Source organism: Hyperoodon ampullatus, assembly GCF_949752795.1.
Source record: "Hyperoodon ampullatus genome assembly, chromosome: 2".
In the NCBI taxonomy this organism is placed as follows: Eukaryota; Metazoa; Chordata; class Mammalia; order Artiodactyla; family Ziphiidae; genus Hyperoodon; species Hyperoodon ampullatus.
This window is the reverse complement of record NC_136915.1, coordinates 120,024,228-120,043,888: the sequence shown is the minus strand read 5'-3', so window position 1 is coordinate 120,043,888 and position 19,661 is coordinate 120,024,228. Positions and strand designations below refer to the sequence as shown.

Sequence of the window (19,661 nt, the reverse complement as noted above, 5' to 3'; positions counted from 1 at the left end):
CCCTCTCCTTCCTCCTCTTTCTATCAGTTCTTTAATATGCAGCTCAACTTCACCCCACTTTCACTTTTTTCCTCTCAACTGTACTATTATCTAAAAGTGAAATCTGGCAACTTGCCCCTTTTTCCTTCTACCTTTCCAGTTCTAGCTCTTTCCATCCAATTCCATGATTTGCATTAAAAAGCTTGGGAATAGGTGGGTAAGGGCACAAATCTCCTTAGAGGAAGAGGCTAAATCAGCAAAGTACAATTCTCTTTATGGAGCTAGGGTGGGGGACAGGACATATATAATAGTAAATCTTGACCCTGTCACGTTTTTATTCTTATTATCCCCACTTGGCAAGGTACCTACAAATCTATTAAAGATGTCTTACGGCATAAGATGCATTAAGATATCACTTAGCATCAAAGAAGGGACAAGCAGGAGAGAATTTGGAAGGAGTCCTCATAGAAAGCCAGAGTTAGTGGTTTGTGTCTAGAATGGTTGGGACCTTACCATTCCACACCTGTAAGGGACCTTTCAGACACAAATAGTGTTTTCCAAAGTCACCTCTATAGTAAAGTAGTTCCCAGGATATTAACACTGATACATGGAAAAAATATGATTCCATGGCCAATTCAGTTTGAGAAATGCTGCGTTAAAGGGATTTCTCTGACTTTAGGACTTCCCAGCACATTTAAATTGAATAATTTTAACATGAAACATTTTGGATGGTAAATGTTTTACAGGATACATTTTAAGAAATGCTGGTTTTGACTCTCCTCCTCATTTTATAGACAAGGAAACTGAGACCCATGGGGGATACTGACCCTCATAACGTCATTCAGAGTTCCGGGGGAGAAGAGGGGCTAGAGCCCATGTTTCCAAACCCCCGTTTTGTGTGTTAGTCTCCTGGAGGAATGATAGAGAGGAAGCATGCCTCTACAGAATTGCAAAAGTTGCATTTACTCAAGCATCAAGGTTACTATACATCAAGGATGGTTACAAAATAATCATCCAGGACAACCAACATCACAAAATCTAACTAGATCCCACATGTCATGTTTGTAGGCCACTGAACAGTATACAGAATTATGATGAAGGGTCACCTTAGCTAGCGGCCATCTTCTTTTCTACCACACGTCAAGGTGAGCACCACTCCTGGAGCTGTCTGCCTGCTCCTGTTGCAGAGCCCTTAACCAATGGTCAAGATCTCTCCAGTTGTTCGCATAAAACTAAGTACAAAGCTCAAATGAAACTAAAAGAGAATTGCATTATATAGAAGCAATGACAGACTAGTGAGAGAGTTCCCCTATATCTTGCACTAAAATAGCTACCTCCAAATCTTGCCTCTCTATCAACAGGGAGATGGGTCAATGTTAGGGGCACTCTGGTTCCATCAGAGGAAAATAAGAGATGACAGCCCCTTTACCTTCTTCTTGGATTTAAAGACGTTACACCTGAAGATATTGCTGGCACCATCTCGAGCGATATAGCTGAAGATCTTCAAGTCTTGGGAATCGTGAGAGACGTAGAAGATCCTACAGGAAGAACAACAGAAAAATGCACTGAAAATGGCATTAAGTTCAAATCTCCAATGAGGAAACCTCTGTTTGAGGACACTCTACAGACAGAGCTCACTCAAGTCAAGTCCTTAGAGAAAGCTTTCTTCCTATGAAAGCCACAATGCAGGAGGCACTTTCCATGGGCTCCACAAACACTGACATTCCAGTGAGTGACCTCCAGATGTGAAAGGGTGGACACAGGTAGGACAAGGACCCCATACTATCACTAGTAAATCTGTCCTGGCAACTTGTATGTTAGAAGGAAAAAACCATTCCCATCCTTATCAGAGCAATAAATCTGCATCTACCAGGGAAATGTGGGGAGGTTTCCTAATACCTGTTCACAGTTACCGCCAAATGAGGAGACTTAGGGAACCAGCAATGCTAACCACATTGGGAGACACTCTGTTTCATTATTGTAGGTCCCTCGGTGATAGTGACTTCACTTTCTGTCCCATTCCATCAAGTCCACAGCTTCCATGTATTCATTCCATTAGTCAACCAATCCCCCTGAGTGCACACCATGGGCCAGGCACTATCCCAGCAGCCAGAGGAACAAGCAACAGAACATATAAAGCCCCTGAATTCATGGAGCTCATATTCAGGAGATATCAATAAACAAATAGAAAATGAGTGCCATGAAGAAAAATAAGGGACAGAACATGACAGAGCTGCTATTTTAGACAGGGTGGTTAGCAGGAAGGTCTCAAAGAGAGGCAAAGACCTAATGATGTGAGGGTGCCAGTCACCGGACTACGTGGGCAAAAGCAGTGCAGAAAATGGGAACAGCAAGTTTCAAAGACAGGTGGTGTTTATAAGGTGCTCTAAGCATTCAAGGAATGGCCAGAAGGTCAGCGTGGCTCAAGTCAAGGGAGTGTGGTCAGTGACAGGGTCAGAGAAGCAATCAAAGGCCAGAACACAGGAGACCTTGAAGGTCAGGGGTTGTACTCCAAGTGAGACAAGAAGCCATTAGAGGCTTCTGAGCAGAGGATTGACCTCCTGATGCTTTAGACTAAAGAATCCCTCTGGCTGCTGTGGGTGGGTGGTGGGGGTAGAGGCAGAGGAAAGGTCAGGAAAAGGGGAGAATTATAAGCAAGGCCCTAATGGCTGACTCTTAGGTGGCCCTAGGACAGGGTACCACCAGAACCACCAAGTCTGAGTGCTGTCAACATGGGGCAGGGGAGGGGAGTATCAGGGATACATCAGAGGAACTGATTTGAGCATTGAGGAGAGTGTTGCTCTTGGTAAACACCCTGGGGACATATCATTTCCCCCCCAGAATCTTTTCCTCAATGAAAACACAACTTTTCCATCCCAGGATTTCACAGACCTGGTATGTCTGAGTCAGTCTTTCTGTGCAGCACAGAGAGAACAGGATTTAGAGTCATAACCACAACTGTGCCCCTTACCATAAGGTAAGCCAGGGAACTCTCAGAGGCTCAGTTTTCTTATCTGTAAAATGGGACTTTTAATAGTAACACCTTGCGGTGTTATTGGAAAGATGAAATGAGTAAAGTGTTTTTTACTTCTCCTTACCGATACCACCTCTAAGTAGCCTTTTTACTGAGATTCTTACCAAGGACCCCCAGAAGTCTGAGAGGGACTTTCAAAACAGAAGTGATACAGAGAGGAGAACAATCCCCGGAAGAAATCCAAGTTCACCCTGGGGACCAAAGCTTCTCTGCTGAACTCTGCTAAAGTCATTTCACTTCATCTCACGTGTCCACCAACTCTGAACGATGCTGAAATAGAGGTTATTACATTTGTTTAACGTGGCTTCTAAGAAAGCTAATCTAACAGTGTCAGGCCCGCACCACAGAGTACCCGATCCTTCTAATGACGCCAAAGTGTCCTCCTAACACGGAAGGGACAAGCCAACAACTGCACCTCAGCATCTCCTGCCTGAGCTCCAGGCCCACCCAGCCAGTCTTTCTGGACACACACTCCTGATCTTCTCTCAAGCTTCAAATTCATCACGTTCCCCAACTAAATTAATCATCTCCCCTGTAATTCTCAGGCAAACATGGCCTTCCTTCTCCCAAGCCCTCTCTCTATGAGGGGCGCCATGTTCACTCAAGCCAGAAACCTGGGCAACACCTTTGACTCCTTCCTCCCTTGTTCTCCAATATCTGTCACTCATGACCAAGTTCTCTGCAGCCCACCTCCTTGACATGGCTCTGAAATATACTTTTTCCTTCAGTTCCACAGTACTGCCTTAGTCCACAGGTCCTACTGTTCACCTGGAATTTTGCAACTCACCTAGTGTCTCTCTGCTTCCTACCTCACCTACTGCCAAACCACTCTCTATATTGCTAGCAAAGTGGTATTTTTGAAAACACAAACTACATCCTAGTATTTCCTTCTAAAAACCATCCAAAGGTTTCCTACTGCCCTCAGACCAAGTCCAAACTCCTCAGCATGGAGTATCTATGTTTCTGCTTTCATCTCTCTCCAGAAGCCTGACCTACATAGCCCTTCAGAACCAGATGCATACATCTGCCTGCCTTTGCAACTGCTGTGACACCTCTGGCATCCTTGAAGACTTGATTCAGAGAAGCGTTCCCTGCCCACACTGCCCCCAAGTCTGAGCTGCTGAATGCCCCTGGGTTCACCTTTACCATAGCACGTTATCTCATACTATGATGTTTATTTTTATTTTTATTTTTATTTTTTCGGAATTTAATTTTTTTATACAGCGGGTTCTTATTACTTATCTATTTTATACATATTACTGTATATATGTCAATCCCAATCTCCCAATTCATCCCACCACCACCCCCCGCCCCTTTCCCTCGCTGGTGTCCATACGTTTGTTCTCTACATCTGTGTCGCTACTTCTGCCATGCAAACTGGTTCGTCTGTACCATTTTTCTAGATTCCACATATATGCGTTAATATACGATATTTGTTTTCCTCTTTCTGACCTACTTCACTCTGTATGACAGTCTCTAAGTCCATCCACGTCTCTACAAATGACCCAATTTCATTCTTTTTTATGGCTGAGTAATATTCCATTCTATATATGTACCAAATCTTCTTTATCCATTCATCTGTCAATGGGCATTTATGTTGCTTCCATGACCTGCCTATTGTAAATAGTGCTGCAATGAACACTGGGGTGCATGTGTCTTTTGGAATTATGGTTTTCTCTGGGTATACGCCCAGTAGTGGGATTGCTGGGTCGTATGGTAATTCTATTTTTAGTTTTTTAAGAAACCTCCATACTGTCCTCCATAGTGGCTGGATCAATTTAGATTCCCACCAACAGTGCAAGAGGGTTCCCTTTTCTCCACACCCTCTCCAGCATTTGTTGTTTGTAGATTTTCGGATAATGCCCATTCTAACCAGTATGAGGTGATACTTCATTGTAGTTTTGATTTGCATTTCTCTAATAATTAGTGATGTTGAGCAGATTTTCATGTGGCTCTTGGCCATCTGTATGTCTTCTTTGGAGAGATGTCTATCTAGGTTTTCTGCCCATTTTTGGACTGGGCTCTTTGTTTTTTTTTTTTTTTTTTTTTTTGTGGTACGCGGGCCTCTCACTGTTGTGGCCTCTCCCGTTGCGGAGCACAGGCTCCGGATGCACAGGCTCAGCAGCCATGGCTCACGGGCCCAGCCGCTCCGCGGTATATGGGATCCTCCCAGACCGGGGCACGAACCCGTATCCCCTGCATCGGCAGGTGGACTCTCAACCACTGCGCCACCAGGGAGGCCCGGGCTCTTTGTTTTTTTAATATTGAGCTACATGAGCTGTTTATATATTTTGGAGATTAATCCTTTGCCCATTGATTCGTTTGCAAATATTTTCTCCCATTCTGAGGGTTGCCTTTTTGTCTTGTTTATAGTTTCCTTTGCTGTGAAAAAGCTTTTATGTTTCATTAGGTCCCATTTGTTTATTTTTGGTTTTATTTCCATTACTCTAAGAGGTGGGTCAAAAAAGATCTTGCTGTGATTTATGTCACAGAGTGTTCTTCCTGTTTTCCTCTAAGAGTTTTATAGTGTCCAGTCTTACATTTAGGTCTTCAATCCATTTTGAGTTTATTTTTGTGTATGGTGTTAGGGAATATTCTAATTTCATTCTTTTAAATTTAGCTGTTCAGAGTTCCCAGCACCACGTATTGAAGAGACTGTCTTTTCTCCATTGTATATCTTTGCCTACTTTGTCATACATTAGTTGACCATAGTTGCGTGGGTTTATCTCTGGGCTTTCTATACTGTTCCATTGATGTATATATTTCTGTTTTTGTGCCAGTACCATACTGTCTTGATTACTGTAGCTTTGTAGTATAGTCTTAAGTCCGGGAGCCTGATTCCTCCAGCTCTGTTTTTCTTTCTCAAGATTCCTTTGACTATTCAGGGTCTTTTGTGTTTCCATACAAATTGTGAAATTTTGTGTTCTACTTCTGTGAAAAATGCCATTGGAAGTTTGATAGGGATTGCATTGAATCTGTAGACTGCTTTGGGTAGTATAGTCATTTTCACAATATTAATTCTTCCAATCCAAGAACATGGTATATCTCTCCATCTCTTTGTATCATCTTTGATTTCTTTCATCAGTGTCTTATAGATTTCTAAGTACAGGTCTTTTACCTCCTTAGGTAGCTTTATTCCTAGGTATTTTATTCTTTTTGTTGCAATGGTGAATGGGATTATTTCCTTAATTTCTCTTTCTGATCTTTTGTTGTCAGTGTATAGGAATGCAAGAGATTTCTGTGCATTAATTTTGTATCCTGCAACTTTACCAAATTCACTGATTAGCTCTAGTATTTTCTGGTGGCATCTTTAGGATTATCTATGTATAGTATCATGTCATCTGCAAACAGTGACAGTTTTAATTCTTCTTTTCCAGTTTGTATTCCTTTTATTTCTTTTTCTTCTCTGACTGCCGTGGCTAGGACTTCCAAAACTATGTTAAATAATAGTGGCGAGAGTGGACACCCTTGTCTTGTTCCTGATCTTAGAGGAAATGCTTTCAGTTTTTCACCATGGAGAATGATGTTTGCTGTGGGTTTTTCATATATAGCCTTTATGATGTTGAGGTAGCTTCCCTCTATGCCCACTTTCTGGAGATTTTTTTTAATCATAAATGGGTGTTGAATTTTGTCAAAAGCTTTTTCTGTATCTATTGGGATGATCATACGGTTTTTATTTTTCAATTTGTTAATATGGGGTATCACATCGACTGATTTGCATACAGTGAAGAATCCCTGCATCCCTGGGATAAATACCACTTGATCATGGTGCATGACCCTTTTAATGTGTTGTTGGATTCTGTTTGCTAGTATTTTGTTGAGGATTTTTGCATCTATATTCATCAGTGATATTGGTCTGTAATTTTCTTTTTTGTAGTATCTTTGGTTTTGGTATCAGGGTAATGGTGGCCTCGTAGAATGAGTTTGGGAGTGTCCCTTCCTCTGCAATTTTCTGGAAGAGTTTGAGAAGGATGGGTGTTAGCTCTTCTCTAAATGTTTGAAAGAATTCACCTGTGAAACCATCTGGTCCTGGACTTTTGTTTGTTGGAAGATTTTTAATCACGCTTTCAACTTCATTACTTGTGATTGGTCTGTTTATATTTTCTGTTTCTTCCTGGTTCAGTCTTGGAAGATTATACCTTTTCAAGAATTTGTCCATTTCTTCTAGGTTGTCCATGTTAGTGGCACAGAGCTGCTTGTAGTAGTCTCTAATGATGCTTTCTATTTCTGCAGTGTCCATTGTAACTTCTCCTTTTTCATTTCTTATTTTACTGATTTGAGTCCTCTCTCTCTTTTTCTTGATGAGTCTGGCTAAAGGTTTATCAATTTTGTTTATCTTCTCAAAGAACCAGCTTTTAGTTTTATTGATCTTTGCTATTGTTTTCTTTGTTTCTATTTCATTTATTTCTGCTCTGTTTTTTTTTTTTTTTTTACATTTTATTACTTTTAATTATGCTGGTTTTAAACCCTCTGAATTCAGAAATTGAATTAAATTTCAATTGAATTATAATGAAATATTAACATTCCTTGATCCAACTGCTGCTTCACTTCACCTACAAACGTGGTATGAATGACCAGTGGAAGGATATTTCATGCTGGTCTACCTGTGTTCTCCTGCGGTCTCCATTCCAATCAAGCAACATTTGCGGGGGATGGACTATGAAGAAGTACATTCTGCAGCTTTCATATACAGTTTACTCTCCCACACTGGAAACAGAAGCATAATTGGTATCACATCACTGTAGTATTCTAACAGATTCAGCTGAGTCCCTTGAATATTTGCTTGGGGGTCATTATCTTCACTATCTTTTTTTTTTTTTTTATTAGTTTCTGCTTTATAACAAAGTGAATCAGTCATACATACACATCTGTTCCCACATCCCTTCCCTATTGCGTCTCCCTCCCTCCCACCCTCCCTATCCCACCCCTCCAGGCGGTCACAAAGCACCGAGCTGATCTCCCTGTGCTCTGCGGCTGCTTCCCACTATCTATCTACCTTACGTTTGGTAGTGTATATATGTCCATGCCTCTCTTTCGCTTTGTCACAGCTTACCCTTCACCCTCCCCATATCCTCAAGTCCGTTCTCAAGTAGGTCTGTGTCTTTATTCCCGTTTTACCCCTAGGTTCTTCATGACATTTTTTTTTTTAAATTCCATATATATGTGTTAGCATACAGTATTTGTCTTTCTCTTTCTGACTTACTTCACTCTGTATGACAGACTCTAGGTCTATCCACCTCATTACAAATAGCTCAGTTTCGTTCCTTTTTATGGCTGAGTAATATTCCATTGTATATATGTGCCACATCTTCTTTATCCATTCATCCGATGATGGACACTTAGGTTGTTTCCAGCTCCGGGCTATTGTGAATAGAGCTGCAATGAACATTTTGGTACATGTCTCTTTTTGAATTATGGTTTTCTCAGGGTATATGCCTAGTAGTGGGATTGCTGGGTCATATGGTAGTTCTATTTTTAGTTTTTTAAGGAACCTCCATACTGTTCTCCATAGTGGCTGTACCAATTCACATTCCCACCAGCAGTGCAAGAGTGTTCCCTTTTCTCCACACCCTCTCCAGCATTTATTGTTTCTAGATTTCTTGATGATGGCCATTCTGACTGGTGTGAGATGATATCTCATTGTAGTTTTGATTTGCATTTCTCTAATGATTAATGATGTTGAGCATTCTTTCATGTGTTTGTTGGCAGTCTGTATATCTTCTTTGGAGAAATGCCTATTTAAGTCTTCTGCCCATTTTTGGATTGGGTTGTTGGTTTTTTTGCTATTGAGCTGCATGAGCTGTTTATAAATTTTGGAGATTAATCCTTTGTCAGTTGCTTCATTTGCAAATATTTTCTCCCATTCTGAGGGTTGTCTTTTGGTCTTGTTTATGGTTTCCTTTGCTGTGCAAAAGCTTTGAAGTTTCATTAGGTCCCATTTGTTTATCTTTGTTTTTAGTTCCATTTCTCTAGGAGGTGGGTCCAAAAGGATCTTGCTGTGATTTATGTCATAGAGTGTTCTACCTATGTTTTCCTCTAAGAGTTTGATAGTTTCGGGCCTTACATTTAGGTCTTTAATCCACTTTGAGTTTATTTTTGTGTATGGTGTTAGGGAATGATCTAATCTCATACTTTTACATGTCCCTGTCCAGTTTTCCCAGCACCACTTATTGAAGAGGCTGTCCTTTCTCCACTGTACATTCCTGCCTCCTTTATCAAAGATAAGTTGGCCATATATGCGTGGGTTTATCTCTGGGCTTTCTATCCTGATCCACTGATCTATCTTTCTGTTTTTATGCCAGCACCACACTGTCTTAATTACTGTAGCTTTGTAGTATAGTCTGAAGTCAGGGAGCCTGATTCCTCCAGCTCCGTTTTTCGTTCTCAAGATTGCTTTGGCTATTCGGGGTCTTTTGTTTTTCCAAACAAATTTTGAAATTTTTTGTTCTAGTTCTGTGAAAAATGCCAGTGGTAGTTTGATAGGGATTGCATTGAATCTGTAGATTGCTTTGGGTAGTAGAGTCATTTTCACAATATTGATTCTTCCAATCCAGGAGCATGGTATATCTCTCCATCTATTTGTATCCTCTTTAATTTCTTTCATCAGTGTCTTATAATTTTCTGCATACAGGTCTTTTGTCTCCTTAGGTAGGTTTATTCCTAGATATTTTATTCTTTTTGTTGCAGTGGTAAATGGGAGTGTTTTCTTGATTTCATTTTCAGATTTTTCATCATTAGTGTACAGGAATGCCAGAGATTTCTGTGCATTAATTTTGTATCCTGCTACTTTACCAAATGCATTGATTAGCTCTAGTAGTTTTTCGGTAGCATCTTTAGGATTCTCTATGTATAGTATCATGTCATCTGCAAACAGTGACAGCTTTACTTCTTCTTTTCCAATTTGGATTCCTTTTATTTCCTTTTCTTCTCTGATTGCTGTGGCTAAAACTTCCAAAACTAGGTTGAATAAGAGTGGTGAGAGTGGGCAGCCTTGTCTTGTTCCTGATCTTAGTGGAAATGGTTTCAGTTTTTCACCATTGAGGACAATGTTGGCTGTGGGTTTGTCATATATGGCCTTTATTATGTTGAGGAAAGTTCCCTCTATGCCTACTTTCTGCAGGGTTTTTATCATAAATGGGTGTTGAATTTTGTCGAAAGCTTTCTCTGCATCTATTGAGATGATCATATGGTTTTTCTCCTTCAACTTGTTAATATGGTGTATCACATTGATTGATTTGCGTATATTGAAGAATCCTTGCATTCCTGGAATAAACCCCACTTGATCATGGTGTATGACCCTTTTAATGTGCTGTTTGATTCTGTTTGCTAGTATTTTGTTGAGGATTTTTGCATCTATGTTCATCAGTGATATTGGCCTGTAGTTTTCTTTCTTTGTTACATCCTTGCCTGGTTTTGGTATCAAGGTGATGGTGGCCTCGTAGAATGAGTTTGGGAGTGTTCCTTCCTCTGATATTGTTTGGAAGAGTTTGAGAAGGATGGGTGTTAGCTCTTCTCTAAATGTTTGATAGAATTCGCCTGTGAAGCCATCTGGTCCTGGGCTTTTGTTTGATGGAAGATTTTTAATCACAGCTTCAATTTCAGTGCTTGTGATTGGTCTATTCATATTTTCTATTTCTTCCTGAGTCAGTCTTGGTAGGTTGTGCATTTCTAAGAATTTGTCCATTTCTTCCAGGTTGTCCATTTTGTTGGCATAGAGTTGCTTATAGTAATCTCTCATGATCTTTTGTATTTCTGCAGTGTCAGTTGTTACTTCTCCTTTTTCATTTCTAATTCTATTGATTTGAGTCTTCTCCCTTCTTTTCTTGATGAGTCTGGCTAATGGTTTGTCAATTTTGTTTATCTTCTCAAAGAACCAGCTTTTAGTTTGGTTGATCTTTGCTATTGTTTCCTTCATTTCTTTTTCATTTATTTCTGATCTGATCTTTATGATTTCTTTCCTTCTGCTAACTTTGGGGGTTTTTTGTTCTTCTTTCTCTAATTGCTTTAGGTGCAGGGTCAGGTTGTTTACTCGATATGTTTCCTGTTTCTTAAGGTGGGATTGTATTGCTATAAACTTCCCCCTTAGAACTGCTTTTGCTGCGTCCCATAGGTTTTGGGTCGTCGTGTCTCCATTGTCATTTGTTTCTAGGTATTTTTTAATTTCCTCTTTGATTTCTTCAGTGATCACTTCGTTATTGTGTATTGTTTAGCCTCCATGTGTTTGTATTTTTTACAGATCTTTTCCTGTAATTGATGTCTAGTCTCATAGCATTGTGGTCGGAAAAGATACTTGATACAATTTCAATTTTCTTAAATTTACCAAGGCTTGATTTGTGACCCAAGATATGATCTATCCTGGAGAATGTTCCATGAGCACTTGAGAAAAATGTGTATTCTGTTGTTTTTGGATGGAATGTCCTATAAATATCAACTAAGTCCATCTTGTTTAATGTATCATTTAAAGCTTGTGTTTCCTTATTTATTTTCATTTTGGATGATCTGTCCATTGGTGAAAGTGGGGTGTTAAAGTCCCCTACTATGATTGTGTTACTGTCGATTTCCCCTTTTATGGCTGTTAGTATTTGCCTTATGTATTGAGGTGCTCTTATGTTGGGTGCATAAATATTTACAATTGTTATATCTTCTTCTTGGATCGATCCCTTTATCGTTATGTAGTGTCCTGCTTTGTCTCTTCTAATAGTCTTTATTTTAAAGTCTATTTTGTCTGATATAAGAATTGCTACTCCAGCTTTCTTTTGATTTCCATTTGCATGGAATATCTTTTTCCATCCCCTTACTTTCAGTCTGTATGTGTCTCTTGGTCTGAAGTGGGTCTCTTGTAGACAGCATATATATGGGTCTTGTTTTTGTATCCATTCAGCCACTCTGTGTCTTTTGGTGGGAGCATTTAGTCCATTTACATTTAAGGTAATTATTGATATGTATGTTTCTATTCCCATTTCCTTAATTGCTTTGGGTTCGTTATTGTAGGTATATTCCTTCTGTTGTGTTTCTTGCCTAGAGAAGTTCCTTTAGCATTCGTTGTAAAGCTGGTTTAGTGGTGCTGAACTCTCTCAGCTTTTGCTTGTCTGTAAACGTTTTAATTTCTCCATCAAATCTGAATGAGATCCTTGCTGGGTAGAGTAATCTTGGTTGCAGGTTTCTCTCCTTCATCACTTTAATTATGTCCTGCCACTCCCTTCTGGCTTGTAGAGTTTCTGCTGAGAGATCAGCTGTTAACCTGATGGGGATTCCCTTGTGTGTTATTTGTTGTTTTTCCCTTGCTGCTTTTAATATGATTTCTTTGTGTTTAATTTTTCACAGTTTGATTAATATGTGTCTTGGCGTATTTCTCCTTGGATTTATTCTGTATGGGACTCTCTGTGCCTCCTGGACTTGATTAACTATTTTCTTTCCCATATTAGGGAAGATTTCAACTATAATCTCTTCAAATATTTTCTCAGTCCCTTTCTTTTTCTCTTCTTCTTCTGGAACCCCTATAATTCGAATGTTGGTGCGTTTAATGTTGTCCCAGAGGTCTCTGAGACTGTCCTCTATTCTTTTCATTCTTTTTTCTTTATTTTGCTCTGCATCAGTTATTTCCACTATTTTATCTTCCACCTCACTTATCCGTTCTTCTGCCTCAGTTATTCTGCTATTGATCCCATCTAGAGTATTTTTCATTTCATTTATTGTGTTTTTAATCAATGCTTGATTCATCTTTAGTTCTTCTAGGTCCTTGTTAACTGTTTCTTGCATTTTGTCTATCCTATTTCCAAGATTTTGGATCATCTTTACTATCATTATTCTGAATTCTTTTTCAGGTAGACTGCCTATTACCTCTTCATTTGTTAGGTCTGGTAGGTTTTTATCTTGCTCCTTCACCTGCTGTGTGTTTTTCTGCTTTCTCATTTTGCTTATGTTACTGTGTTTGGGGTCTCCTTTTTGCAGGCTGCAGATTCGTAGTTCCCGTTGTTTTTGGTGTCTGTCCCCCGTGGCTAAGGTTGTTTCAGTAGGTTGTGTAGGCTTCCTGGTGGGGGGGACTAATGCCTGTGTTCTGGTGGTTGAGGCTCGATCTTGTCTTTCTGGTGGACAGGTCCACATCTGGTGGTGTGTTTTGGGGTGCCTGTGGCCTTATTATGTTTTTAGGTAGCCTCTCTGCTAATGGGTGGGGTTGTGTTCCTGCCTTGCTAGTTGCTTGGCATAGGGTGACCAGCACTGTAGCTTGCTGGTCGTTGACTGAAGCTGGGTGCTGGTGTTGAGATGGAGATCCCTGGGAGATTTTCGCTGCTTGATATTATGTGGAGCTGGGAGGTCTCTTGTGGACCCGTGTCCTGAGGTTGGCGCTCCCACTTCAGAGGCACAGCACTGACTCCTGGCTGCAGCACCAAGAGCCTTTCATCCACCCGGCTCAGAATAACAGTGAGAAAAAGTAGAAAGAAAGAATTAGTAGAAGAAAGAAAGAGAGAGGGAAAGAAAGGAAGAAGGGAAGAAAGGAAGGAAGGAAGGAAGAAAGAAAGGAGGGAGGGAGGATGGAAAGAAGGAAAGAAAGGAGGGAGGGAGGGAGGAATGAAAGCAAAAGGAAGAGTGAATGGAAGAAGGGAGGGAGGAAGGGAAGAAAGAAAGAAAGACAGGAGGGAGGGAGGGAGGGAGGAAGGAAAGAAAAAGAAAGTGGAAAGAAGAAGGGTGGGAGGGAGGGAGGGAGGAAAGAAAAAGAAAGAAGGAAAGGAGGAGCGGAGGGAGGGAGGGAGGAAGGGAAGGTAGGAAAAAAAGAAAGAGCAGGTAAAGTAAAATAGAATAAAGTATGAAATATAGTAGCGTTATTAAAATTAAAAAGTAATTATTAAAAAAAAAAACACGGACCGATAGAACCCTGGGACATACGGTGGAAGCAAAGCTATACAGAGAGAATCTTACACAGAAGATTACACATACACATTCACATTCACAAAAAGAGAGCAGGGGGAAAAATCAAAAATCTTGCTCTCCAAGTCCACCTCCTCGATTTGGGATAATTCGTTGTAAAAAGAGGAAAAGGGCGAGAAGTCTGAAATCTTGCTAAGTCCACCTCCTTAATTTGGGATAATTCGTTGTAAAAAGGGGGGAAAGTCTTAAATCTTGTCCTCAAAGTCCACTTCCTCAATTTGGGATGATTCGCTGTCCATTCATACACTCCACAGACGCAGGGCACATCAAATGGACCGTGGAGCTTTAATCCACTGCCTCCGAGGCTGCCCAGAGAGATTTCCCTGTCTCTGCTCTCACAACTCCCGGGTCTCAGCCTTGGACCTGGCCCCGCCTCTGCGCGTAGGTCGCCGGAGGGCGTCCGTTCTTCGCTCAGACAGGACGGGTTTAAAGGAGCTGCTGATTCGGGGGCTCTGGCTCACTCAGGCAGAGGGGAGGGAGGGGAATGCCCTCTCCTCGCGCACCAGGCAACAAAAGGGAAAAAAGTCTCTTGCCTCTCCGGTAGCTCCAGACCCTTTCCCCGGACTCCCTCCGGGCTAGCACTAACCCCTTCAGGCTCTCTTCCTGCCGCCAGCCCCAGTCCTCTCCCTGCGCTCCGACTGAAAGCCGATACCCGAGCCTCAGCTCCCAGCCCCGCCCGCCCCGGCTGCCGAGCAGACAAGCCTCTCGGGCTGGTGTGTGCCTGAGGGCACCGATCCTCTGTGCCAAAATCTCTCCGCTTTGCCCTCCACACCCCTGTTGCTGTGCTCTCCTCCGCTACTCCGAAGCTTTCCCCCTCCGCCACCTGCAGTCTCCGCCCGCGAAGGGGCTTGTAGTGTGTAGAAACCTTCCCTCCTTCACGGCTCCCTCCCACTGGTGCAGGTCCCGTCCATATCTTATTGTCTCTGTTTATTCTTTTTTTCTTTTGACCTACCCAGGTATGTGGGGAGTTTCTTGCCTTTTGGGGGGTCTGAGGTCTTCTGTCAGCGTTCAGTAGGTGTTCTGTTGGAGTTGTTCCACGTGTAGATGAATTTCTGATGTATCTGTGGGGAGGAAGGTGATCTCCGCGTCTTACTCTTCCGCCATCTTCCTCTGTCCTCCTTCTGCTCTGATCTTTATGAATTCTTTCTACCAACTTTGGGTTTTGTTTGTTCTTCTTTCTTTAGTTCCTTTAGGTGTAAGGTTAGATTGTTTATTTTAGATTTTTCTTGTTTCTTGAGGTAGGATTGTATTGCTATAAGCTTCCCTCTTAGAACTGCTTTTACTGCATCCCATAGGTTTTGGATCATCATGTTTTCATTATCAATTGTGTCTAGGTATTTTTTGATTTCCTCTTTGATTTCTTCAGTGATCTCTTGGTTATTTAGTAACATATTGTTTAGCCTCCATGTTTTTGTGTTTTATACATTTTTTCCCCCATAATTGATTCCTAATCTCATAGTGTTGTGGTCAGAAAAGATGCTTGATGTGATTTCAATTTTTAAAATTTACTGAGGCTTGATTTGTGACCCAAGATGTGATCTATCCTGGATAATATTCCATGTGCACTTGAGAAGAAAGTGTAATCTGCTGTTTTCGGAAGGAATGTCCTATAAATATCAACTAAATCCATCTGGTCTATTGTGTCATTTAAAGCTTGTGTTTCCTTATTAATTTTCTGTCTGGATGATCTGTCCATTGGTGTAAGTCAAGTGTTAAAGTCCCCCACTGTTATTGTGTTACTGCCGATTTCCTCTTTTATAGCTGTTAGCATTTGCCTTATGTATTGAGGTGCTCCTATGTTGGGTGCATATATATTTATAATTGTTATATCTTCTTCTTGGATTGATCCCTTGATCATTATGTAGTGTCCTTCCTTGTCTCTTTTAACATTCTTTATTTTAAAGTCTATTTTATCTGATATGAGTATTGCTACTCCAGCTTTCTTTTCATTTCCATTTGCATGGAATATCTTTTTCCATCCCCTCACTTTCAGTCTGTATGTGTCCCTAGGTCTGAAGTGGGTCTCTTGTAGACAGCATATAGATGGGTCTTGTTTTTGTATCCAACCAGCGAGCTTCTGTCTTTTGGTTGGAGCATTTAATCCATTCACATTTAAGGTAGTTATCGATATGTATATTCCTATGACCATTTTCTTCATTGTTTTGGGTTTGCTTTTGTAGGTCTTTTCTTGTCTTGTGTTTCCCACTTAGAGAAGTTCCTTTAGCATTTGCTGTAGAGCTGGTTTGGTGGTGCTGAATTCTCTTAGCTTTTGCTTATCTGTAAAGCTTTTGATTTCTCCGTCAAATCTGAATGAGATCCTTGCTGGGTAGAGTAATCTTGGTTGTAGGTTCTTCCCTCTCATCGCTTTAAATATATTGTGTCACTCCTTTCTGGCTTATAGAGTTTCTGATGAGAAATCAGCTGTTAACCTTATGGGAGTTCCCTTGTATGTTATTTGTCACTTTTCCCTGTTGCCTTTAATAATTTTTCTTTGTCCTTAATTTTTGTCAGTTTGATTACTACATGTCTTGGCATGTTTCTCCTTGTGTTTATTCTGTCTGGGACTCTCTGTGCTTCCTGGACTTGGGTAGCTACTTCCTTTCCCGTGTTAGGGAAGTTTTTGACTATAATCTCTTCAAATATTTTCTCGGGTCCTTTCTCTCTCTCTTCTCCTTCTGGGACCCCTATAATGCGAAAGTTGGTGCATTTTCTTTTGTCCCAGAGGTCTCTTAGGCTGTCTTCATTTCTTTTCATTCTTTTTCCTTTATTCTGTTCCGTGGCAGTGAATTCCACCATTCTGTCTTCCAGGTCACTTCTCCGTTCTTCTGCCTCAGTTATGCTGTTATTGATTCCTTCTAGTGTATTTTTCATTTCAGTTATTGTACTGTTCATCTCTGTTTGTTCTTTAATTCTTCTAGGTGTTTGTCCTGTAATTCTTCTAGGTCTTTGTTAAAACATTTCTTGCATCTTCTCGAACCTTGCCTCCATTCTTTTTCTGAGGTCCTAGATCATCTTCACTGTCTTTATTCTGATTTTTTTTTTCTTCTGGAAGGTTGCCTATCTCCACTTCATATAACTGTTTTTCTGGGGTTCTATCTTGTTCCTTCAAGTGGTACATAGCGCTCTGCTTTTTAATTTTGTCTTTCTTTCTGTGAATGTAGTTTTCGTTCCACAGGCTGCAGGACTGTAGTTCTTCTTGCTTCTGCTGTCTGCCCTCTGGTGGATGAGGTTATCTAAGAGGCTTGTGCAAACTTCCTGATCGGAGGGACTGGTGTTGGGTAGAGCTAGGTGTTGCTCTGGTGGGCAGAGCTCAGTAAAACTTTAATCCACTTTTCAGCTGATGTGTGGGACTGAGTTCCCTCCCTGTTGATTGTTTGGCCTGAGGTGACCCAGCACTGGAGGCTACAGGCTCTTTGTTGGGGTTAATGGTGAACTCTGGGAGGGCTCACACTAAGGAGTGCTTCCCAGATCTTCTGCTGCCAGTGTCCTTGTCCCCACGATGAGCCACAGCCACCTCCTGCCTCTGCAGGAGACCCTCCACCACTAGCAGGTATGTCTGGTTCAGTCTCCTATGGGGTCACTGCTCCTTCCCCCTGGGTCCTGATGCATACACTACTTTATGTGTGCCCTCCAAGAGTAGAGTCTCTGTTTCCCCCAGTCCTGTCGAAGTCCTGCAATCAAATCCTGCTAGGCTTCAAAGTATGATTCTCTGGGAATTCCTCCTCCCGTTGCCAGACCCCCAGGTTGGGAAGCCTGACGTGGGTCTCAGAACCTTCACTCCAGTGGGTGGACTTCTGTGGTGTAAGTGTTCTCCAGCTTGTGAGTCACCCACCCAGCGGTTATGGGATTTGATTTTATTGTGGTTGCGCCCCCCTACCGACTCATTGCAGCTTCTCCTTTGTCTTTGGATGTGGGGTATCTTTTTTGGTGAGTTCCACTGTCTTCCTGTCGATGACTGTTCAGCAGTTAGTTGTGATTCCGGTGCTCTCTCAAGAGGGAGTGAGCGCACACTCTTCTACTCCTCCATCTTGAACCAATACTCACTATGATGTTTATACTGAAGCTTCTTGAAGCAACAAGGGCCACATCTTGGTATTCCAGTGCCAGCACTGTGATTGGCACATAGGAGGTTCCTAATGCCTGCTTAGGAGGGAGGGGGGCGTCCTTGCTGTCATTAATAAGCACCCATAATGTGTTCTGCCTGGCTATTCATTTCCCCCACCCCCAGACAGAAGTGAGGTCCTGTTAGTTCAGATGCATCACACATAAAACTCCTTTGATTTTTGAGTTTTTCATTTATTATTAGGTAATACCCTAAGGACTGAGAACTAGATTTAAAACCGATGGAGCAGATATGAAGGCAGACTGGCATGCCAACAAGACACAGAGACATGGAAGGCGCTCAGGGATGGCAGCAAGCTAGGGTTAACTTTACCTTGGTAGACAAAGCACCTTTTCGGCAAATATGATGACAACCTGGGCATGGATGCAGCCACTCTCTTTGGACTGGAGCTCTTTGGAGACTGCTCTGTTATGTCTGAGTTCAGAAACTTAATGTGTAAATTATTAAAAGTCAATAATCTTTAGCTAACTATAAAGTCAACTAGTTAGAGATTACAAAAGTATTCGCCAACACAATCAAGAAGCAGGAAGTTTTTCCATGTGACTTCATTCACCCACAAATTAATAAATCAACAAATTAAGGCCTCACGTCCAAAATTCTAGATCTAGAACTATATTCCAAGAACGCTTACTTCTTCATACCTTGGTTTTAAGAACTGTGATTGTGTGTGTGTTGGGGGTGGGGGAGGGGAGAAAGAATAATATGAGGACTCAAGAGAATAAGGAAAGATTTCCCTTTTCCCCTCCTTAATCTTTATCCTTAAGTCTAGTGCAGTTCTGATCCCACTTCCAAAAAGTATCTCAGTTTTCATAACTTTCAGTATAATTAAAGGGTAGGATACCAAAGTAGTTCATATCATGTTAATAATGATTACTAAGATCTTATTAGATTTATTCCCACTTCAAATTTCTTCAAATTTCTTGGTTTTATTTCAAAATATGCATAGAATTATAAGTTTTACTCACTAATGGAACTGTTATGCATTTAAGCCACAGCAATAAACTTTTCTATACACTGTTATGTCCATAAACTTAACATAAATTACTGAAATATAAACAATATCTTGGAGAAACTGGATTTGGGGTTTATAGTTATGCTGGAATTCAAGTTGACGGATTGATAAAGAACCACTAGATCCACCACCAACACCCCGCTTCTCACTTCCTTGACTATTAATCTATAGGTAAATGTGTTTCTTTCAGGAGCACGGGAAAAAAAAAAAAAACGGAATGTAGAGTAGAAAGAGATCTGTGTAGTCCTCAGATCTGTCCAAGCCAGCATCCCTGTCATTCAGCATTTGTCAGTGATGGGCAGTTCACTCCAGTTAGAGTAGCCATTCCTCCTTTTGGAGAGCTTCTAATTACTTGGAAATTTCCCCTTTCATTGATTAGAAATCTAACAACAGCAATGCAGTGGAAGGAAATGGTTGAAAACACTGGCCCTGGTGTGGGACAGATATGGATTATAGGCCCAGGCTCTGCTAATTACTAGCTGTTAGATCCTGGGCATTATCTTGATTTACTCATGGTTCTTCACCTGTGAAATGGGGATAACCATAGTACTGTACCTCACTCATGAGGTTTAAAGAATGAATGTACG

General features: G+C 41.1%; 1 protein-coding gene across 2 annotated transcripts in view; it reads right to left on the bottom strand.

Moving 5' to 3' along the window:
- Positions 1–19,661, bottom strand: part of NOS1AP (nitric oxide synthase 1 adaptor protein) — a gene marked incomplete at both ends in the record, with an annotated part of 297,461 nt that overhangs the window by 32,918 nt on the left and 244,882 nt on the right. For both annotated transcript variants that reach the window (XM_079697747.1, XM_079697748.1), the window contains one exon: positions 1,409–1,517. In XM_079697747.1, coding sequence (XP_079553873.1) covers positions 1,409–1,517 — 109 coding nt within the window. The remainder of the gene's footprint in view (positions 1–1,408; positions 1,518–19,661) is intronic.